A 23,657-nucleotide genomic window follows, 5' to 3' on the forward strand; every position below is an offset into this window, starting at 1 on the left:
TTTTTCAACCGCTAGCAGGTGCATATCTCGTGTAAGAGGAAGAGAATTCTCTTTTGTTGAAATCATGGTTTGCAACCCATCTGGACGTTTTTCACAACGTAGCGTGGTTTCAAAAAAATTACAGGTAACCATGTCCTTGTCAAAAATAAAATCTTTTGTGTAGCTCGTGTTAGCTTGTACTTGCCCAACCATACCTGCGGTTGGATGGTTTTGAGGACTGGACTGTATAAGATATGCTTCGGAAGGATCACCTACTCGAAGCACTAAGGAATCTGATAGATGGAGTGGAGGCTGATTGTAAGAACCTAAGATTTCTAGGAATATGCCATCAGAAGTGACGGCAGTTGACTGTAGTGTGAGGAGTTCCGTGGACATATTCCTGGCTCGTTCCACCGCTATAGTATAGGTGCAACGGTGTCCAATGATTTTGCGGACCTCATAAGAATTCAACAGATCCGGAACAAAGAACAATCTATAAAACAGGCAACCCATTCTGGATACAATTATGCATCCACTCCCTACACTTGACGGATGACAAGCATTAAAACCTGGGTAGGTGAGGCTTTCGTCGGTGAGTCCTTCAAATTCTTTTCCGGCAACGCAATGCTCTCCCCATGCACATTGATAATTTTGAGGACATGCTAACTGTGAGATGGTACGTTCTTGGACAGGAAACGTGAAGTATTTACGCTTGGTAGAAAAGCTGCACTGTGATGAAACTAAGCGTAATTTAAGCTGTAGTAAATTACTCTTTCTAGAGTCCTGGAACCAAAGGCAGGCCTCGTAATCCAATCCTTTGAGGGTGATTTCGGCGGTAGTGAACATATCGCATTTTCTCACGCCTTCACGTGTGTGACAGTTTTGTATATCAGATGTGATGAGTGAATGTGTCGAACAGTCAGCTAATATCATTGGAAAAATGCATAGTAACACAAGTAACGATGCCTGTGTTGGAGGCAATGGTATATTTTGAAGTTCGAGGTAATTATGGAAGTCATTAAATTGTCTTCTTATCCCTGTTCCAATGACTGCTCCACCCAGCATGAAAAAGCGTAGGAATGCCTTTGCAGTTCTGGTCAAATTACGCAGTAGAAAAATAATCACCTTTATCACTGAAATGAGTCCTTTACATGCTAATTTTAGAAAAATTAAAAGCACTAGGGTAAATAAAACAAGAATAGAATATATGCCATACGCTATATATGATGGCCAACATTGGATTTGTTGGAAAAAGGTCCAACAAAAAAAACACTGTGATGCTCGGCATATTTCTTTGCCCTCTAGCAATACCTCACCATGGATTGCTTTACCAGATGTAGTAATGAAAATTAGCGTGAGTTTTGTCTTAAAGGCTACCAACTCCACTGGTAGTATAACATTGTGATCATTGTAGATATTTAAAACAATTTCATTGCCTGCAGCTCTTGCAATTAATTTACCATCTTCTGGAACTGTCACTATGGGGTCATTGAAAAGTAAAGTAATGTTATTTTGCGTGAATGACGCGGCTTCATACTCTAATAACTGACGTCGGTGATGGCGCGCTGGTATTCTATGTAGACATATAGGAACGGATATCAGGGTTGGGTTTGTAAGGAAAAGTGAATCCGAGGAATGTTGCAAATCATATTGTAAGTGCTGAACGTTGCATTCACAAGTTGAATTTAAATCACATGTTTTCAACTGGCAAAATTCCTGGGTTCCCGTGCAGTTTTGGGCACAATCACATGGTATTGATGTGTCGGAGCGCTTGTTGGAACTGTCATGGCATTGGAAGTATGAAACATTCCCAGCACGCGAAGATGGCTTTTCGTGGAATATTGTCGGGACGAAAAGTTGATCCTCTGACCAGATAAACGTTTTTAGACCTAAAACACATCCATTGCAATTTACAAGGTGGCATGCGTTTTCTGGGAAATCCATTTGGTCTGTAAGATTTTGAGATGCCTCTGTACATGAATATCCAGCTGTGGTATCTCTCTGGCATATTTTAACAGCTGAGATCTGTGCTCCAAAGTAGGAACTCCAAAGTAGGAACTCCAAAGTAGGAAAAGAATGATTATTCCTATAATAAGGGATAGAAAGTGTGGTCTCCTTATTTAATTAAATTATGTTATCTTATGTATTTTTTTCTTTGTATTTACTTATTTAATAAAGTCATGATTCTACAATGGAAGAAATTGCGTTGTGTTAAAAAAAAAACATTTTTTTTTTTTTTTTTGAAATTATATTTTATTTTAGAATAAAGAGTATTGATATGTAGTAAAAAAGTTAGGAATTCTTTTAAGTTGTTACCGCCGGAAAGCTGGATAAGGAGAGACTACTATCTCAATAGTTTGAGTGATTTTATATATGTAACATAACAAGGAAACTATAAAATTTATGAAAATAAAAATTTAGTACTAATAATAGAGATTAATCAAGAAAAACCAGGGAGGAAATAAAAATTTAAAATTAAAAAAAAAAAGACATAAAATTATTAAAAAAATATCTGCTCAATTGATTATCTTTTCTTTTCTTTTCTTTCTTTTTTTTGAAAAAAAAATAAATTAAATATTAATAATATGTATAAATACTTATGATAATGTTTTGAAATGCTCAAGAAGTTGTTTTACGCCAGCGTAACACATCTCCTTGAACAGTGAAATATCATAATTTTCTTTTTTGATCAAGGGTAAGTTCGGCCGTTACGTACCCAATTTCGATAAAGGTATTTACACAGATAAAAATTCTTTCAAATTACGTAGAAAAGAATTTTTTTTTTTTTTTATCCACTAGAACTTTAAATTTTATTTAAATATTATCCTTTTTTTTTTTTTTTGAGAAATATTTCGAGAGGGGAAAAAAAAAAAGTTTTTTTTTTTTTTCATTAAATCAATATGAACGATAATATATTCGCGTTTTCTGAGGTTTGTGAAATAGCGTATTAATAGTAGTATCATGTTTCGTTTGTAGGTCCATTAGTTTTACGGCGAGTGCATCCGACATTTTGTCAACAATATTCTTGTCCGCTTGATCCTTATCTCCGGTGATTGCCCAATTCAGAAATCTATCCGTAATCGAAGTTTTTTGACTAGCTGACTTGGTTTCATCAGTCTTAATTGCTCGAGGCCGTAAATCATATCGGCTATGAGTTGGATTATTTGCAGGAGCGGTGTTGTTTCTGATGTCTGCGGCTGCGCAGTTAGGCGTTTTATTGTTTGTTATCTCCGTTGGTAAAGTCCTTTGTACCTCAGTGGAGGAGGAATTGTTTGCAGGACGTTTTTGTGGATGGTGATAAGGGGGAATGTAATCATCAGTTTCACTCTCCTCGTAAAACAAATACGAATTAGTAGCTGTTTGACTATTTAAATTCTCTATATTTGATGTAGGCTGATCTTGATGATTAAGAGAAGGTAAAATCAAATCAGCTCGTCTTTCAACAAAGGGAAATAATCTATCAACATGACATCTTAAAGGTTTTGCACGGGTTTTTTTTGTATCGACTATTGAGTAATTTAAATCTGAATGTTTTTCTACTATCCGATAAGGGCCTGAAAACTTCTTTGCAAATGCCTTTCCAGTAGATTGATTAGTACGTGGTGTAAAAAGGTACACCTTTTGTCCTAAATGAAATGATTTTTCTTGCGCAATATTTTCACGAAGTCGAGTCTGTTTTTCAGCAGACATTTCGAGATTCTTATAAACATTACGATAAACAAACTGCATTTTAGATAATTTATCCTCTATGTAATTTTCGCATGGAAAATAGTGAATGTGGGAGTTTTCTTCTAATATATGAAAAGGTAAGTTAAGATCACGGTTAAACATAAGAAATGAAGGTTTTTCATGAGTAGTATCATGATAAGAATTATTGTAAATGAAGTTATAATAATCTAAATATGTGTCCCAATCAGTTGTCTTTTCCGACAGGCAAGTTAAACTTGATTTAATACTTAAATTCAATCTTTCCGATTGAGAGTTAGTTTGAGGTCTATAAGGTGTAGTTTTTAATTTATTAATTTGTAGTTGGCGTGAAAGTTCATTAAAAAGATTACTTTGAAAATTTGTCCCTAGATCTGTTAGTATTGCATTAGGAATGCCAAAAATTATGATAAATTTCATAAGTTTATTAGCAATTGTTTGAGCTGTAATATCTTTTAAAGCGTAAAGAATGCTATATTTAGTAAAGTGGTCGATAATTGTCAATACAAATTTATTTCCTGACATGGACATTGGCAACGGTCCTAAAATATCTAGGCTCACGAGTTCCATAGGCTGAGAGGGTGTCACAAAATTTTGAAGAGGTGATTTAGTTATTGGAAAACCTTTTCGTTCAATGCATAATTTACATGAGTTGGAAAATTTTTTAATATCATTGTACATACCTGCCCAGTAATATTTTTCTTTTATAGTACGGTAATTTTTTGAAAATGCGAAATGCACTGTTTCGGAACCTTCTAATACATGAGGTATTAAGCTTTTTGGTATCACAATTTGTTCAAAATATTCATTTCGTGGTGCACGTTTGTTCCTATTGGCAATTCTTTTAAGTAATCCATTGTTCAAAAAATAATTATCGCATTGCGATTTACAATTAGCACTTTTACCTTCCAAATAGTCAATGATAGGACTTAAAATTGGGTCTGCTCTTTGTTCATATTTGATTTTGTCTATATCAGGTACATCAACTTTTACAGCATTTATTGTTTCTTCTATATCTCTTGATAAGAGATCTGATAAAAAATTTTGCGAACCTTTTATGTGCTCGAAATCAAAGTCATAATTGGAAAGTTCTAATAACCAACGCGAAAGTTTACTAGCTGGTGAATCTAATTTTAATAAATAGTTTAAAGATTTGCAATCAGATAATATTCTAAATTTTCTACCATAGAGAAACATCTTAAAATGTCTAATAGCCAGCAAAATAGCATAAGCTTCAAGATGCATAGATGGCCATTTTCTCTCATGCGGTTTTAATTTATAGGAAAAATAACTTATTGGACGTAGAATTCCATTTTTATCTTTTTGTAGAATGGCTGCACCTACTGCAATGGATGATGCATCCGTATTTAGGTAAAACATATCATCGAAGTTAGGATGTTTAAGCATGACGTCTGACAACAATTTTGTTTTAATTAGATCAAATGCTTTTTGTGCGAAAGAGTTCCATTGAAACTTATGTCTATTTTTAGTTAACTCCGTTAAAGGTGCTACAATTTCAGAAAAATTTGGAATAAAATCTCGATAATAATTGGCTAATCCAAGAAAACGCCTCAGTTTGCGTAACGTATTGGGGATTGGAAAAATTTTTATGTTATGAAGGTTATCAGGAAGGGGCTTTAAACCTTCCTTATCTACTATATGTCCTAGATATCGGATACTTGTTTGAAAGAATTTACACTTTTTTGGATTTAAAGTCAAGCCATACTGGCGAAAACGCTCAAAAACAAGCCGTAGTTTACGGATGGAGTCTGAGATTGAATATGAGGGTACAATTACGTCATCTATGTATGCTGATATGTTTTCGGACTGTAGACCATTAAGGATTTTGTCCGCTGTTTCCTGAAAAATTTGAGCTGAATTTTTCATTCCAAAACTGAAATATTTATATTGAAAGTTGCCATATGGGCTTGAAAAAGCAGTTAAATGTTTGTCTTCTTCGCGTAGTTTAATTTGATGGAAACTAGAATTGGCATCTAAGGTACTAAAATAATTTGCTCCTCGCTAGGAGTTTAAAATGTCGGAGATTAAAGGTAACTTATAATTTGAAGAAATTGTAATTTGATTCAGTTTACGATAATCTATTACTAAACGCCACTGGTTCTCTTCTTTCTTTCGAACTAAAATTAAAGGAAAACTATATCTGCTATTTGTTTTCTCAATTATGCCCGAATTTTCTAAGTCTGAAATTTGACTTTTAAGGGTGTCACGCAAGGATACTGGCACCGGGAAAGGTCTACATTGAATTGGGGAAAAGTCAGTTATTTCTATTGGAGGAGCTTCTAATGTGCATTTTCCTATTGTTTTTAAGGAAGTGCTAAATATGTCAGCATATTCGAAAATCAAATTTGATAATTCCTGTTTTGCTTCGTTTGGAATTCCAGTCATATCAAAATCTTCTAACTTTAATTCTTTTCTCCTAATATCAGCAATAGATTCATTCTTATTAGCTTTAATTTCAGAATTTATGTAAGCGATTTTCATATTCTTATTTAAATGTAAATTTGTTTTTGAGAGGTTATTTATTACTAACGGGATTTGTCCATTTTCATCAACCATGCACAGCGATTTATGCACTTCAACGTTGTAATTTAGATTAATAGGTGTCAATAACACAGAACTTCCTGGTTGAATATTATGATTAGATTTAATTTTAATTACGGCTGATTCGTTTGGCTTAAGTTTAACCTTTTTCACAAGTTTACCAGTAGTTTTCATTAATAATACGTTAATTTTATGCACTCCAAATTTATGTATTTGGGAGGATGAATCACTAAAAGTTACCATTTTATCTTCAAAGTTTATTTTACACTGAAATGAGGAAAGAAAATCGAAACCTAAAATTACATCGTAGTCCTGGGCAAGATCTGACTTAGTGACTGTAAAATTATGCTGCAAAACTTTGTCTGTAATTAAGAATGATAAGGTAACATTACCATTAGACTTTATTTCATTTCCAGTTAAAGTAGTAATTTTGATATTAGTATTAAAACTATTAAATGTGATTAATTCGGAAGGTATTTTTCGAAATGCTTTATTGCTTATAAGAGATACACTTGCTCCGGAGTCCAAAAGAGCATAAAATTTTATATTTCCTACATTTAATTGGATTACTGGTAATGCGCAATGTTTTCCTAATTGATAAGATAAGTTTGTATCATTGTAACCCCTTACATTTTGAGAGAACTGTGGGGGTTTTATCGTTCCCTCTGAAAGTTTAAATAACGTTGCTTTGGAAAAGTCTGTCTGTTATCTGCAGAAGGTGTGGGATGGGCCATTGACCTCGATTGAAAGGCACGAGTGGTGTTAGGTGCATTATTGTATTCCTGTCGCCTGTAATTATTATTATCCCTATGAAAAGAGGTGCGTTGATTATCTGAAAATCTGCGCCTAACGCCTCGAATGTTTTGATTACGTTGAAACCAACATTGATCAGATGCATGATTTAGACGACCACAGTGGATACACTTTTGATTTCTTTGTGGCATTTGTTGGTGAAAACCTGGATTTTGTCCTCTTATATTTATTTTCTCGATTTGTTTTGCGAGATTGCTTATCATCGCACTTGAAATTTCAGTCTGCTTATTAAGAAACTCGGTCATTTTTCTTTCGAGTCCCGTTTCTGATCCCGTCGCAACATTATTACAGCTTTCTGGATCACAAGTGAATTTCAAATTCATTTCATCCAATAGCGCACTTTCTACAGCTTCATCGAACGTATTTGGGTTTCTGCTTAGGGCTAAACGCTTAAGAGGTGTTTGCAAACCCTCCAAAAATTTTGCCAATTTTGTTTGGTCGACTATAGGACCCGCATCTTCCTTCGATGAATTTTCTATCCCGAAATAGTTTATAGTCAAGTTTGAGACTCTTGTCGAGAAACTGCGAACGGATTCACCCGGATTTTGTTTACAGTTTGAAAATTGCTGCTGACGATGGGAAAGTGTTGCTTTGCTTTCAAAAAATTTAGTGAATTTTATTTTTATGCTGTCAAATTTTTTTTCATGAATTAGTTCAGGGTCTTCTATGAAAAACTGTAACGCAGGACCTTTTAACTTACTCTTCATTACGGCAATATGTTCCGCATCGTTCCATTCCGCGATTTCACCAACCTCTTCAAGATTTTTAAGGAAATATTTAACATTTGAAAATAATTCTCCATCGAATATGTTTACTAAATTCTGATATCCAGCGATCTTATTTGGGCTTGGGGGATCGGACATTTTAAAAAAATTCTTGCATATGTATATTATTTATTTAAATAAAGAAAGAATCTTAACAGTAAATACCATTTTACATAAAAAACAGAGAACATAAAAGAATTACATAACACTATCATAACACAAGGATTTGAAAACAAAACAAAAGAAATCACTCAAAAATATTGAAATAGTAAACTCCCTATCCATTAGCATTGAAAACATTTTTGTTAAAGGCACCATAATGTGACGGGTATATAATTAAAGAATATCCAAATTGAAAGTTAAAGTTACATTTTATTTATTACTAATCATTATACATATCAATAAGGAGAAGGAGGACCACACTTACCCATAGCTGCTCGTATTGAGAGGCAATCGGACTGAGGAGACTATTGAGAGGCAAATTCTCTTTCTGACCAACTCCTCTTTTTTTGGAGTTTATTTATATATATTATTTTAAGGGGTTAAACGTGGTCTCGTGTTCTTATCATGCATCCGAAGGTCGACAAATCAATCATCTTGTGACAAATTTCTAGAAAGTTAAAAGTTCAACTGACCATTCGATTGCGAGATGAGAGCACGGGATCTTAATCAACTGTTTAATTAACAAGTTTGACCACGAGAATTGTCACGAGGCAACGTCGTGACAGTAGTAAGCTCGAATTTTTGGAATTTTTTCTAGTTGTGCATAAATTTTTTATTGTTTGAGTAGAATATTTAATTGAGAACACTGTAGAATCTTATGATGGATGTGCATATATTGTTTATTTATTCAGATATCACTTTTATATTTTTTCTTTGTTAATATTTGAATCATGATAATTTTTTTATCAGAACAAATATGTCTATGTTATATTAATTATTTTTCGTATATTAAAAATTATTGCTTATTTTCAAAATTATCTTAGCCCCCCTGTCGGGGCATTGCTGACCCCCTGTCGGGCTAAGTCTAGCGCCACTCTTGAAAAAAACTACCCTGTTTTTCGGTGCTACTATAAATACCGTGAATTTTACTATATTCTAATAGTTTTGACCATACTTTTTTTCTCAGTGCGGTCAGTACCACATTTCATAAAAGGTACTGGTTCACATTTCATAAAAAGTACTGTATTGCAGCATGCAAACAGATGTGTTTTTCTCAAAATTTCAGAGAGCTTTTTTGACAAAAATTTTTTAAAAAATTATTTTTTCGCAAAATTGAAGGAAAAAAGAAACATTTGTCTAAAAGTTTTACATAAGGAACATGTCTGGAAATTTTCAACAAAATCAAGAATGTATCCAAGTTACTTAATTTATAAAATTTTTCAAAAAATTAAAAAAAATATATATATCTGCAAGGCAGGTATTTATATTTGGGGCTGTTGATTATGAAATCTAACATAAAACTGTGAGATCGTGAGTTCCATTCCAGCTGATGATTCCCTCATTCTCCTCCGAATGAGGTACACCGAGTTCGAAAACCAGTGATGGCTGGTCGATATGAATTTCACACCCGGCTTACATCGACCACTGTGCAGAGGTAAAATATCTTCAATGGTAGACGGATCATGGGTTTAGAGCAATACCTCCTAGAGAGGAATCAAGCCCCACAACGGGTTACCATAGGCGATGATGACGTAGTAGAGTTAGGCCCAGAGGAAAACCAGTCAGGGTAGCTAATTTTACGAAAAACTCCGAATCTGATCAAACGAGCCATTGGCGATATTCTGAAGTATTATGACCTGTGTCGGCATTCAGCCAATTGGCGAATATTTTTGGTTTGAATTTGTAAACAACCGTCGGTGTTCTGATGTCAACGTTCTTCGTAAAATTTATATTTATTCTACAAATGTTATAAATGTCAGCATTAATTTAATTCTTAGTGTTATGAATAATTGCATATGAGTGCTGTGTACCAAACTGCAGAGGAAATTACAAAGTTGGTGGTACACAAGTATCAGATTTTGGATTTCCCAATACGTAAGAAATGGCTTGCCGCCATGCCAAGAGATTTTGAAGTTGCAAAGAATTCTAAAGTGAGTAATATTTGTTTTTATTTTTAAAAATTTAATTATGATTCTTTATTATATTTTTACTAAGAGTAAATTATTTTAAATTGTGGATAAATTAATTATAACAATTAAGTTGTTCTTATCAATCATATCGCAAACTATTGTAATAAATTTTGTGTATAATGATAAAATAACTATATAGCTATTTTTATATATATAGTTATTTTTATAGAGTTTCATTTTATAAAAATATTAATAATTTTAGTATTTTATTAAATTTTTGCTCAAACTTTAAACATTTTTGTTTGACCATAATATATTGTAACTGCTTAAAGCAAAATTTTTTTTATTTGATTATGAAATTTAAATCTATTAATTTTTCTACAAAAATCTATTAATTTTTCTACAAAAACCTATTAATTTTTCCTACATGAATATAGTATATACTATTTATATTAAATGCACATATAAATATTGTATTCATTTTGTTATAGGTATGTGAGATGCATTTCAAGGAAATTGACATTAGAAAAGAGATGTTAAATGACATTAGAATTATTTTTAAATGTTACTGAAAGTTAAACATATTTCAGTGAAATTTATGTTTGCATTTTATTTATCTTTTTTTGAATTTGCTATTTAATAAAATATTTGTTATCTAAGGTTGCTTACTTTAATTTTAGTTTATCACTTCTAACAATCACACTTCCACAGGAAAAAAATACAAATTATAATCATGCTTTTGATATGTTTTTTTTTCTATCTAAACCTTGTTTGAAGACTGCATTTGATTATCTAAATTTTCCTAAGCTCATTTTATGTCATTGTTTATAAACAATTTCTATTTTATTTCGTATGCTCTAGTTCTAATAACATGCAAAACATAATCATTAAAATCCAAAATAATCATCTACTAAAAATGTAAGTATCATATTATAAAAATTAGACCCCTTTCTTAGTTTTATGTCAAAACTATAATAATAATAAATGTGTAAAATCCCTTTAAAAATATATTTCTTCGTTTTTAATTCATACATTTTATAACAAAAAGTTAGATAAAACTTTCCAATTTGTAAAATAAAACTGGTATTTAATGCTTAAAAATAGTTTTTTTTCATTCACACAGCAGTTATTTTTGTTAGAATTGATTTATTGTTAAACATTTCTGAAAACAAATAAATAAATTAAGCATTTTTACACAATTTAAGAACATTTAATCTAGACAAAAAAAATAATAATTTGTAGAAAGTAAAAAATTAGTAGAAGAGTAACGAAAAAGTGTCGAGAAACAGAAGGGGAAAAAAACCCGTCATCGTCAGAAGTGATCAGCAAATGTGGGCCTAACTGTATGAGTCCTTCGGCTTTCTTCCCATCTAGGAGGTATTGGTTAGAGTCCCCTCCCCGTGGGAAGCTTTCGTGGTTTTCCTCTCCATGTAACTCAAATGCGGGTTAATTCTATCAAAAAGTCCAAAAATTTCTTCCAATACTTGATCCTGGAGTTCTCCTATCTGCTGGATTGGGTTCAAAATTACAAGGCTACGGAGTTGAACATTAGTAGTTGTAAACTCGAAATTTGGGTGGCCTGTTCAATGATTATTATAAAATAAACTAATAATTTGGCCGTGGTAGCTTGGTTGGTAGGGCTATGGACTCGTATTCGGGAGAATTGGAGTTCGAATGCAGTCGACCGAATAATACCCATGTATGAAATGGTGACTGGCGTATGTTAAATCTGTCGGGGTCATAAACTCTACCAAATCTTCACAATAATTCAATACCTCTGGGTACTGATCCAGGATTTTCCTTGTCTTCGGGATTGGTTTTAAAATTACAAGGCTACGCAGTTAAACATTGGTAGCCGTAAACTCAAAATTGAGTCAGTTTTTCAACGGTGATTATAAAAAAAAAAATAAAACTAATAATCGAATTGTATTTTCTTGTATTCTTTCTAACTCCTTGCATATTTTCTACACACCTTCATAATTTCATGTTTCTAAGTCTTATAGATTTTGAGCAGCAAAGCAAAATGTAACGTAAAGAAAAAAAAATTAGGAAAGAAGTTCGCAAAAAAATCATTTAAAATTGCAAATTACATATACATAAATTCAAAATTTATAAAAAAAAAAAATAAATAAAAAATCAAGCATTTCAAGGATTATTTGGCCAGGGGAATAAGTTAGGACAATTAGGCATAAGCGACATGGATAAAATAGTGAAAAACAATCTCGAAGATACATTTCCAAACATAGAATTTCATTTCGAATTTCTTTGTCAATCATAACTAATTGTAGTAGCGAACGTTCATTCTCCAGACTAAAGCTAATAAAAAATGAGTTAAAGAAATAGTATAACGCAAGAAAGATTGAGTCATTTGTTAATTATGAGCATTGAATATGATGTCTTACAGGAAATTGATTTTGATGATGTGATAGAAAACTTCACCTCTTCGAAAAGCGCAAAAAGTATTGTTACCTTAAATTTTCTGTAAAAATAATGTATATAAGCTTTTATAATTAATTTATATGTTTTTTACTCTTAAAATAATTTTTTAAAATTTTTTAAAAAAAAAATTTTCCCCTCTAAATTTACTCATAAAGGGCCCCAAAATAATGACAGGCCCGGAGGCCCCTGTAAACATAAAAACTGCTCTGTCGGCATGTCTTATCAAAATCCCGATTTTTAATAATTTTGCCTGTAAATTGCTATTTAGACTAGTTAAGCCGTTCTTACACGTGGAGTTTTGTTTAGTGGAATAATTGACAGTACTTAGGTGCGACCACCAATCGCTGATATTTTTGAATTGTTTGCCACCAAATGAGTAAAAAGTGTTGCATTTGTGCCGATTTTGTGTTCCATTTAAACTTCTTAGAGTAGGTATTACTGTCTCCTTAAGGATATTTAATTTGAATTTCGAGGATTAATTGAAGATTTTTAATACAAGGGGCATTTTAAAACCCAGAAATAAAACTTTTTTTTAACCCGACTGTCGCGATTTCGGTTTTTTTCTTTTTTTAAATTTTGTGGGAATACCTCTCGCAGAAAATATTATTCGATTTGGAAATTTTTTTATATCAGTAATGTCAACGTGGATTAACCACTTATGCCATGTATTGTTTTTGACTTCGAAAAAAAAAGTTTAAAACGATTAACCAAATATGATCATAACTCAATATCGATGAACTTGTCAATTCCTCTTCTTGGGAAACCACAGTTATAGTAAGACCTCAAAAAGTAAAGTGAAAAAGAGAGGTTTCTTATAGCCTTTTACTGCACTTGTTTTATTGCGCATAGAAGTTGTTTACATTCTTCATTCCGATTTTCGTGATTTTTTAAAACACGAAATGACCTTTTCTGTGACATGTTTAGGTTACGTTCGTTCTGCACGTTTTGTTGAAGACCTCTGGCATATGAAGTTCATAAAACTATATTCGTGTTTTACGTTACGGGTAGTGGAACGTAAGGTGTTTGGTGCAGTTGGTTGTTATTTTAAGAATTTGACATCTTCTTCATAATACTGAGTACTGGGATCACTGGTACAGGTAGTATTAAATTACTGGATTATGAAACCAGTCGCTTTTTATAATAACGGAATCATTACAATATCAAGACATGCTAAAACAATATTTTTGCAAAATCATGATCGCCGTTTGGTAAAATTAAATTTTTGCAGGGTATATATTTAAAATAATTAAAAGCTATACTATTTCTATTTTCTCAAACACAAGTTCTGAAAGCATATAAATAACTAACTTCATAGAGCTTTCTACGAACAAAAAGAACTAAATAAGCGTGGATTTTTTACATTTCTTCTATACGTTGAAGGGTGAGATTGCATAGGAATCCGAATCAAAACTTTATGCATCCAGAAAATTTATAGAATGCCTACCATTATTCAATGTCAGTATGATTTCTTAAAATAACTTAAAAAACATGAAAAGGAAATACGGAAAGTTACAAAAACTTGTACACACTTTCAAACTATGTTGAAATATTAAGTTTTTCTAATCTTACAAACATGAAACATGCTTATATTTTAAAACCCTTCTGTAAATAAAACAAAAGTTTGTGTTTAAATAAAATGTCAAATGTGGATTCAGTAAAAATGAAATATAAATGCAGTAACCGATTTAGCTTTAAGTGATAAGTAATCCCAATTCATAAAATCAGCAGCCTTTTAAATGTTTTCAGAACGGATGTGATTTTAATAGGTGGGCACTGTGCTGAACAGTCGTAACATATGTACAATTTATAACAAGAATACAATTTATAGCATAATTAAATTTATGTTATGTATTCTATCAACATTCAGCGACTAATAAAAGCTTCTTGATATTGCTAAGGTATGTATTTTTTTTTTTTTTAAATTAAAACGATTCCGTGTGTCCAAGTCTTTTGCAAATTTTAATTAAATACGCCTATAATATTAAATAAAAGTTTGCTTTGAGTCTTAAATTTGGACTGCGTGTTCAATGGAACAATTTTTGCCGCCAATTCTGAAAATCGTTTGCGTTTACGAAGGAAGAGTGAAAAACTAACATTTCTTATAGGATACGTATACTTGCATAGAAATTGCAGACGTTTTTTTCCTTCTTTTTTGGTTATTTAAAAGATATCGTCCATGATATTTGATAATTTTCATCTCAGTGGAGTGTCGAGGGTAAGGGAAAGGACTCCAGTTGACGTTTAACTAAATCTATTACTATACTATTCTAATTATAAAACTAAGTTTTTTAGCAGGCAGATATTTGGCTCAATGCAAAATATTCTATGAAGTATAAAATAGGACTTTCAAACAAATTTATCGATGAAGTCTTAGGTCATAAAAGTCAAAATATTCTTAACAATGAAAAAATATTTTCTTGGAATTTTTTTTTTCCGTGGAAACATTCTTGCTTACATTTATGTAAACTTAAAGTATGAACTTAGATATTTTTTCAGAAATGCTCAAATATTTTTGACTAAAATAACTTTTTCTTCTTACCTTTTTCGTTTTCCAAGTGTTTACGGTTTTCTTTTTCAGGGGTATCATTTCACGCACCTCGCACGCTACTGGTTCTGTTTAATCGAAAACGAATTGCTCTGGGAGTTAACTTTTTTGCTTCACTTAAGCATAAACTAGATTAACATTAATGATATGTTGTAGCGACACCACCGAATTAACTTAATTTTACGTAATTTCTAAAGTTACCTGAAACCACACCCGTTATTTTGTTTATAGTTACGCTTTTGAAAGGTGTTTTCGTAAATTTAATTATACTTAGCAACCGGTAATTGAATTAAAAGAAAATAAATTAAGATGCATTCCGAAGTGATAATATTACACCAAATTTCAGCGAAGCATCTGCAATATTGCATCTATCCTCTTTTCGGAGTGTACCTCAGCATGGAGATATTCTAAAGAGAACTGAAGGTAGTTCAAATCGCCATTGGAGTTGTGGAGGGCTAAATAGAAAGATGTTATCATTAGTCTTCTACATAACTGTTTGGAATATAATGAAATGGATGCTAAAAAAACCAGCGATGCTAAAAAAGATCTATGATTAAACTGGCTGTCGAAATACGAAATTAACTCACTTATATTTATTTGAATAAACATCGATATATTTTATTTTTGTAAAAGAGAAGTCATTCTTTGTGAAGTACTGAACCATTAGTAAGTAGCTACCTATAGAAATGTTACAATACACTACTGGAAAGCTGCTTAAATGTACAAAATCTTTAGGAGTATGTGTTGGTCACTAGTTTTATGATATTGTGTATCGTTATTATTATAATATTGATGAGCTGAACTTATAATAAAAAAAACATGTTCTTATAATTCTAATAATGTAAAGTCACCACGGTCAACAAATAGTAATTGTATCAGTGTATGCTTTTAAATTTTTATCATGATTGCATTGTGCTAATCAATACCGTTTAAAAATTTCATACGAAGAAAGGCAATCCAGCTAGTAGTATTATTAAAATTGTTCATTTTATTTGGAAAATAAAATGACACGCTTCATAAGGTCTTGCTAGCATAATTAAAGAGGTAAAGAAGTCACTAGTAAAATTACGTTTAAAAATATGCTCAAAAATATAATAATCAAATTCGAGTGTGGAACATTTATTTTTCTGTGAAGTTTTTAATGGGAAAAAATGTCTTTTTAAACGCTTCTAAATGATGGTATACTATAATAACTTGATAGCCGTAAATTCAGTGAAAAGTACATACCCTTTTGTATTTTGAGAAAATCTAGTTTATAAAATTTATAGCATTAAAGTTTTAGGTAGATTTCTTTTAGAGTGAGAGTGTTTTGGATAACGTAATTATACTTAAAAAAAAAAAAAAAACTCTTAAGGTAATATGTCATGAAATGGAAACATTCTGGGGTATTTTTTACATTTTAGATTTTTTTTATTGGATAATTTTCTTACACGACGAAATTTTCCAACCATTAATATTGTAGCTCTTAATATCTTCCGCAAGCTCGTTTTTCACACATTTTACTCCATTCTTCTCAAATAACATTTATTTCAAACTTAATGAAAATTATTTACCCATTTCTCTTAAAATACGTATTTTAATGCAATTATATTCGTATAATTTAAGAACGAAATAATGTTTAGGTTGAAATTCTTGTTCAATTATAATGAAATAGTTTCTAATTAATGTTTTTTTTTTTTTTTTTTTTTTTTTTTTTTTTTTTTTTTTTTTTTGCATTTTCAGGTATTTTTTAGGCTATCAAATTCTACTCATTACAAGTCTTAAACGGTCGCATTCCCAACTTGGCTTTGCCTCTCTTAAGAACTCATGCAAATTTTTAAAAGTGGCATAAGAAATTGAAGCATTACTGTTTAGTAAAGTTATCAACCTAAAGTTCTCAAATATTGCGAACAATGATACATGGATAAATGTAACTGCTTTTCTATTTTCGATGCCACAATTACATCGATTTCTGGAGGATATAAACGGAAATTAAAGGTAACTATCATCAATTCTATCAGCGATTGTATGTTCCCCCTTTCCAATAAAAAAGAAAAGAAAAAAAAAATTGGCAGGAGGAGCGAGAACTTCCACGGAAAGGCGAAAAGTTTTATTAAAAAAAAGTAGGAGGTCAAAGTCGCGTTAAAATCAAACCAAAGGTGAACACTTGCGCATGCGCAGTTATACTTATCAGGAAATTCAAACATCTGCGTAAGTTGTTCTTTTTAAATATTTATTTACATTTAGCTGATAATCTCTGCGCGTTAAAGATTGCGCTCTCTAATCACTGGATCTCTAGGATAATAATTTGGTGATTCATTCAAGGATTTTGAGAAGTGATTTATGTCTCTTTTAAAAATAAAACATTTTACTTCTTTTTTTGTTGTGCTTTACGAATATGGTGTGAATGACAGCTCTAAAAAAATTCTGTATTTGTGCTTGTCTGAGGAATTTCTTTCTCCGAGTAAGTTTTTTTTTATTTAATTATAATTTACCGGAAACTAAAAATAATTTTAGTTGGAGTTATTATAGATGTAAATCACATAGTTTAATTTTCCTGAAAAAATAAATCAAGTTAGTTGAAGTTTCTATAAATACAAATAACATTTTAAGGTGCTTATAAATGCAATTATTCTTTTAAGAAATAACGTTCTTGTAAATAAAAATTATCCGAGTTTAAATTTCTGTAAAAATATAAATCTTACTGGTTAAATTCCGTTTAAATTTATTTAAGTTAAATTTACATTTTCAATATTTGTGTAAAAGCAATCGCAACTTTCTATGATAATAAATCACAGTTTTCTAAAGTATAAATAACAATAGATAGAATTTCTATAAAAAGTAACATTAGTAAAAAATTCTACATTATATTAGTCAAATTCCCTATTAATATAAATTAATTTGATACATTCATCACATTGAGAAAGATTGATACAAAATGAAATAAAAAGCTATCTCAGAAACTTGTTTTAACTTTGGCTTCAGAGCTATTTAAAAACACGCACTTTATGGATAAGAAGTCAAACCAAAGACTTTTGTATGTATGTGTGTTTAACACAATAAAGAATTAAAGAAAAGAGAAATTTACAAAGATTTTATTAACTGCGAAAGTTCATAAACAGCGCATAAGCTGCAAGTATATTGAATCCATATTATAATATAAAAATACAAAGAATACAAGGAAAGAAATTTTAAAAAAAGCATTTTTAAAAAGAGAAAAAACAAAATTATTCTGAAAAAAATTTTTAAATTTAAAAAAGCGATTAACATTTTTAAAATTAAAAAAAAAAAAAAAACAATGAAGAGATATAATCTAGTTGTGTACTGACATGATAATATTTGCAATAATAGTGTTTTATTATATTTTTGTTTTTATTTATCCAAAGCAAAGTAATCAATACAATAGTATAAGGAGCACGAAAAAAATTACAATCAAAAATGAAATATATCAGGCAGAAAACACAAAATCTAAAAACAAAACAAACAAATATAACAAAAAGAGGAACATATTCTGCGAAGAGCTAGAATAGGCATCCTGGCAACTTAGTTATGTAGTAGTAATAGTAGTTAATTCACGTCGCACTGGAACTGCACAAAGGGTTAAGGCACTGGTCTGGGAAACATCCTTGAGGATGATCCGAAGACATGCCCTCGCAATTTTGATCCTCTGCAGAGGGTATGCGCGAAATCGATAACTTTACGGTAGAACAGTTTATCGAGGACCAATATCTCACACCCTCGGTCCTATCGTAGGCTGATCAAAGTGGTCTCCCAACCGTACACTTACCGTAGCCAGTGATGCTTGGCTATCGCGATCTGCTGGGAACTGTGTCTTAACGATCGGGACCACTGCGGGACTAAGTTAGATTCGAAAGTGCACTGATGAAAAAAAAGAAGGTTTTGTTTTTAAGAACAAAATAAGTTTAACATAATAAGCGTAAACTTAGCACAATAAGTTAACGCCCATTCCATATGATAGCTTAGCTCTTCACGGGCATCTCTGCCACTCGGTGGCCAGTGATTTCGTAAAGCAGTGACGCTGTGATCACGTTTGCGTAAAGGTATCTCATTTGTACAACGAAGTTTGTAGCGTAAGGATATTTTGAAACATCGTCTTAGCCCAAACCTTGTATTTTGTTTTTTAATTTCTTTGCTTACCCATCGTTAGTATGGCAAGTTGTCATCGTCTAGAGTCTAGATGATGTCGCAAGACGGCGGGTAGTTGGAAGAACCATAAAAAATAACCATGTAGCATGGTGCTGAGAGCCCGAGTGTCGATATCAGCCCAGTAACATTGTTGAAGGGAACGGACCACTATGGTCGACGTGATCTGAGCATACCGACCACCATGAGTTCTCTTCTCTTCTTCAACTCCTGGATCAAGTATTGGGAGAAATTTGCATTCGTGGCGTGGAGGACTTTTTGATGGGACTAACCTGCATTTGCCTTACATGGAGAGGAAGACCACGAGAACCTCCCACTGTTAGCCAGACGGAAAGGGTACTCTAACCCATTATCCGTCTTTCACTGATGACATTTCTCGTCAGCACTGTGGTCGGTGAAAACCGGATGCGGAATTCGTATCCACCAGAGGTATGATTTGTTATTGGAGCATGGATGACTTTGTGACTCGACTGATTTAACATGCACCAGTCACCATTAACTACACGGGGAGACTTCGGCTGGCGGGGATTAAACCCACGACCTCTTGGACATGTGTCCAGTGCCCTACCAACCAGACTATCCCGACCCCATGTATAATTATTAGACATGTTTAGCGCTGACTGACAGGGTGTCGGTCAGTTGTTGTATTGGACAAGTGAACAATTTCTTTACTTAGGGTACAGATTGTGCCCGTTTCTGTTTTCCCATACTTTTACCACCATATTTTTACATCATTTTTGCAAGATGTCAGTAAGTAGTAAGACCATGAACGTGTCCATGAAGTTAGCCGTTGCAATTCATGAATTGGTATGTTTAAGAAAAGTTGAATCTCATTGTCACGTTGCTTTTTGTTTGTACTACATTTTTACATATCACTTCCACAGATAATTAAAAATTCACTTCATAAACCACGCGAGAGTAAGATTAAATTTTGTTCAGGAATGCAAACCAATCTTTCACATACAGCCTGATAACACGCCTGATAACATTCTTTCAAAATAATAATAATATAATAAAAATAGATAAAATCATTTTGAAATATTTCACGTTCCTCAAATTTAGATCATTTTTATAGAGAAAGTAATTTGTATAAGTTCTTTAAAATAAATTATGATTAAAAATCGATTTTTATAAGTGTTTGGAAATATTTACTGCAAGTTTGGGAGTTATTGTTACAAAATCTTCTTTACTTAAATATTGTTTACATTTTATAAATGCATTATAATTCATACTCTAAAATAAAATTATAATTATCATTTTAATGGGTCTTAAACTAATTGTAGTTGATGGGATTATATTTATTTGGAGTATATATTTTTATACATGAAATTTACAATGCTATGAAATTTACTTGAAAATTATTAAAAATTGTCCTCCCTAATTTTTTTTTGTTTTATTTAAAACAAGGAAGGATTCGAGTCTGGGTATTGGGAAGGCCAAGCTATTTTATGTAAATGTTCTCTATAAAGCTATAATGCGCCATCTAATGGAGGATTTGGGATTTAAAATTTCTTGCTTGATAAAACTTCCACAATTTCTTCATTTTTATAAAATTCAGTTGCACAGTACACAAATTACTCACAAATACCAACTTTAATTTTGAACATCCTTTACACTATAAGACTGTTATATTATTTGAAATAGAAGTAAAATAGATTTTTTTTTCTTCAGATTTAGAATATTTCGTTGGATATCTGGAACAATTTTTAATTTCATTTCTTATTCTTTCTATTTGTACTTATCAGATTATTGTTAGATTGTAAGACCAACTGAAAATGTTTTGCTTTAACTACAAACATTTCATTTAAGAGGACAATTTTTTGTTGCGGAAAATATCTCTCAAAAGATATTTAATTATTTAGGAGAGGATAAAATAGCAATGTGAATTTTATAAACAGCTAACTCAATTTTCCACATTCTTCTAAAGATCAGACTTTTTCATATTCTTTTATTTGCGGACTTGGAAAAGATTTCATCAAACAAATAAAATCAAGGTCTTTGACGGCGAAAGCGTGAATTTATTATGTTTACTTGCCGTTGGAATGGGAAATTCAATATTAAAATGGCTGTGAGCTCTTGTTAGAGAAGGATTTTTTTCCTCTTTCTTTTGAAGGTGATATTATTCACTCAAGTTTTGTTTGAAGCCAAAAAGCAGCGCCAAGCAAGTATAACCTGACCTAGTGCAAGTTCTTCTCGATAGGAATTATTTATAGAAGTTTCTGTGAGAGTGCAGGTAATTGGAAAGTGATGAATTGCTTCCTTTTCCATTAACAGCTTTCAGATTATTTTCCAACGTCCGGAAAGTGGCCATTTTAAAGTAAAGAATCGGTAAATATTTTAGAGATAAGCGGCGATAAAAATCGTTTCAGAACAATTCAAGGCAATTTTTTTTTTATTCGGTATTGATTTTGCAATTTTTATCCACAAGATCTTAAAATATAAAATAGAATTTTAGACGATGAGGTCGTTGGACTTGAATTTTATGCGTTGAACTTAAAGGACTCGCTTTTGTTGTATGGAAGAACATTAAATTATCTTGTCAATTCTTAAATAAAATGGTTTAAATTGGAAAAAAAATTTTTACTTATAAAGATTTGAATCTTATATCGGCAGTTAATATGATCATTAGTTCAAAAGTTATTCACGTTGCAGCGCTGTTTCTGCTTTTTACTGCATTTTATGTAATTTATTCCATTCTTCCTTAACATGTTTAGAACTAAAAGTAAAGAGGTTAAAAACAAATAAAAAAATAATCTAAAACTAAACACGAGTATGGCATATAAGACATAAGAGAAACCTAATAGGTAGATTTGATAACTCTTTAAATTTTTATTCGATTTACCAAACTTAAAATCTTGTATATCATTAACATAGTGAAAAAAGTAGACTTGATAGTTTCTTCATAGTAGGTTTAATAGTTTGTCGATCATTGAGATAGAGAAAATAGGAGACTCCATTACATCTCCAATTTTATCCATTTAACAAACATAACAGCTTGTATATCATTGACATAGTGAAAACAGTAGACTCGATAGTTTCGTCATAGTAGAATTAATAGCTTGTCTATCATTGAGATAGTGAAAATAGGAGACTGGATAACATCTCCAATTTTATCGATTTAACAAACATAACAGTTTGCATATTATTGACATAGTGAAAATAGTAGATTTATTAGCTTGCATATCATTGACTCAGTGAAAACAGTAGACTCGATTACTTGATTAAAACTTCATTCGCATCAAAAATATACACATTGGAAATAACAGTTGACATGTTTTGAGCTCTCAAAAACAGGTGCCCATTTTCAAGACTTGACAGATGCGAATCAAAATCAAAAGCAAAAGTGATTTGAAATTTAAAACGTAAAGTTACCAATGAAAAATAGAAAAGTAATGGGGAGAAATAAAACTGGAAAAACCACAGTAGCTGAAAGAGAAAAAAGATGAAAAGTACAATGGGCAGATGAACAATGGGCGAGAGGAACAAATCAGGGTAAAATGCATCTCCACGCGCTATGGACAGGTAGTGAGTAATTAACGTCTTTAATAAGGGAATCAACATTCATATTAATAAAACGGGATTACAGGGTATAAAGATGAGCTCATGTGACTGGGGGGGGGAGAGATTTTGTCATCATAAAAATTGAATTTATGCCCTAGAGTGTGTTTCTTAAGTCAAAATTTTTAAGCAAATTTTAAAAAATAAAAATATTGTAAGTTTTTTTAATCAAGTAATATCTCTCCTCTTCAGTTTCTTGGGATTATTTATTTATTTGACTCGATTTTTTATCCAATTTACTCTTGCATATTATACAAATAATTTTCTTTGCGTCTGAGATTATTTTAGAATACGTTTTTTGCTTTCTGAAAGTCAAACTGTTGGTACATTAAACAAAAATAGTCATGCTATGATATTCAATTGATCAAACGTTTACACAAATTTGAAAAAAATTCCAACAAGAAAACATAGATAAGTAGATTATTTCATTGCTTTCATTAATTCTATTTTGTCTAAAATATATAATATTTATATTTTTTATACATATTTTTATATTTTTTAAAATCGAATAGATTGCATTAGTTGATTTTTGCATTATCAAATAGTTGTACATTTTTATCTTAAGTATGCTATATTTATTTGCTAATGGTAAGACAAAACTTAATATTCAATAAATTTAAATTCTAAATAACCAATACAAGTTTTGCATTTAATTAACAATAATAATTGTTTTTCAAATTAGTGTCAATATAATTAACACGACGTTCAGAAAGAGCGATGTATTGAAACTAAAGCTTAGAAGCTATAAAAATATTATATTAGAAGCTAAATGAATATTTAAAAAAAAAAAACTGAATTCAAAACATTCTTTCATAAAACTCCGTACGCGTAAGAAATAATAAATATTTTAAATAATAGAATTAAATTTCTATTCGCTCTCTGAAACTTGAGTAAATAATAAATGTCCCCAAAACAGCGTTTTATTAACAGTTTTGTTACCTTTTCACCTTATAATATAAATTGACAAGTTGTAAAACTTTCATACGAATATTAGATATAAAAATTATGTATTTATTGCTCACATTTTAACTATGTAATCTCAGCTTGGGGAAAGTAAAAAAATAAAAAAAATAAATA

At 31.2% G+C, this 23,657-nt stretch overlaps 1 protein-coding gene across 2 annotated transcripts in view; it reads left to right on the forward strand.

Annotated features, from left to right (window-relative positions):
- Positions 1-17,031: 17,031 nt before the first annotated feature.
- Positions 17,032-23,657, forward strand: part of LOC107451338 (uncharacterized) — a 140,221-nt gene continuing 133,595 nt past the window's right edge. Inside the window, exon 1 of one of the 2 annotated variants that reach the window (XM_043051979.3) lies at positions 17,032-17,322. In XM_043051979.3, the coding sequence (XP_042907913.2) occupies positions 17,266-17,322 (57 nt within the window). In that variant the 5' untranslated portion in view covers positions 17,032-17,265. The remainder of the gene's footprint in view (positions 17,323-23,657) is intronic. The other variant, XM_071180635.2, reaches the window with a different exon arrangement.

This window comes from Parasteatoda tepidariorum, chromosome 8 (assembly GCF_982258835.1).
Source record: "Parasteatoda tepidariorum strain Cologne lab strain chromosome 8, Ptep-v5.0, whole genome shotgun sequence".
NCBI classification, from domain to species: domain Eukaryota; kingdom Metazoa; phylum Arthropoda; class Arachnida; order Araneae; family Theridiidae; genus Parasteatoda; species Parasteatoda tepidariorum.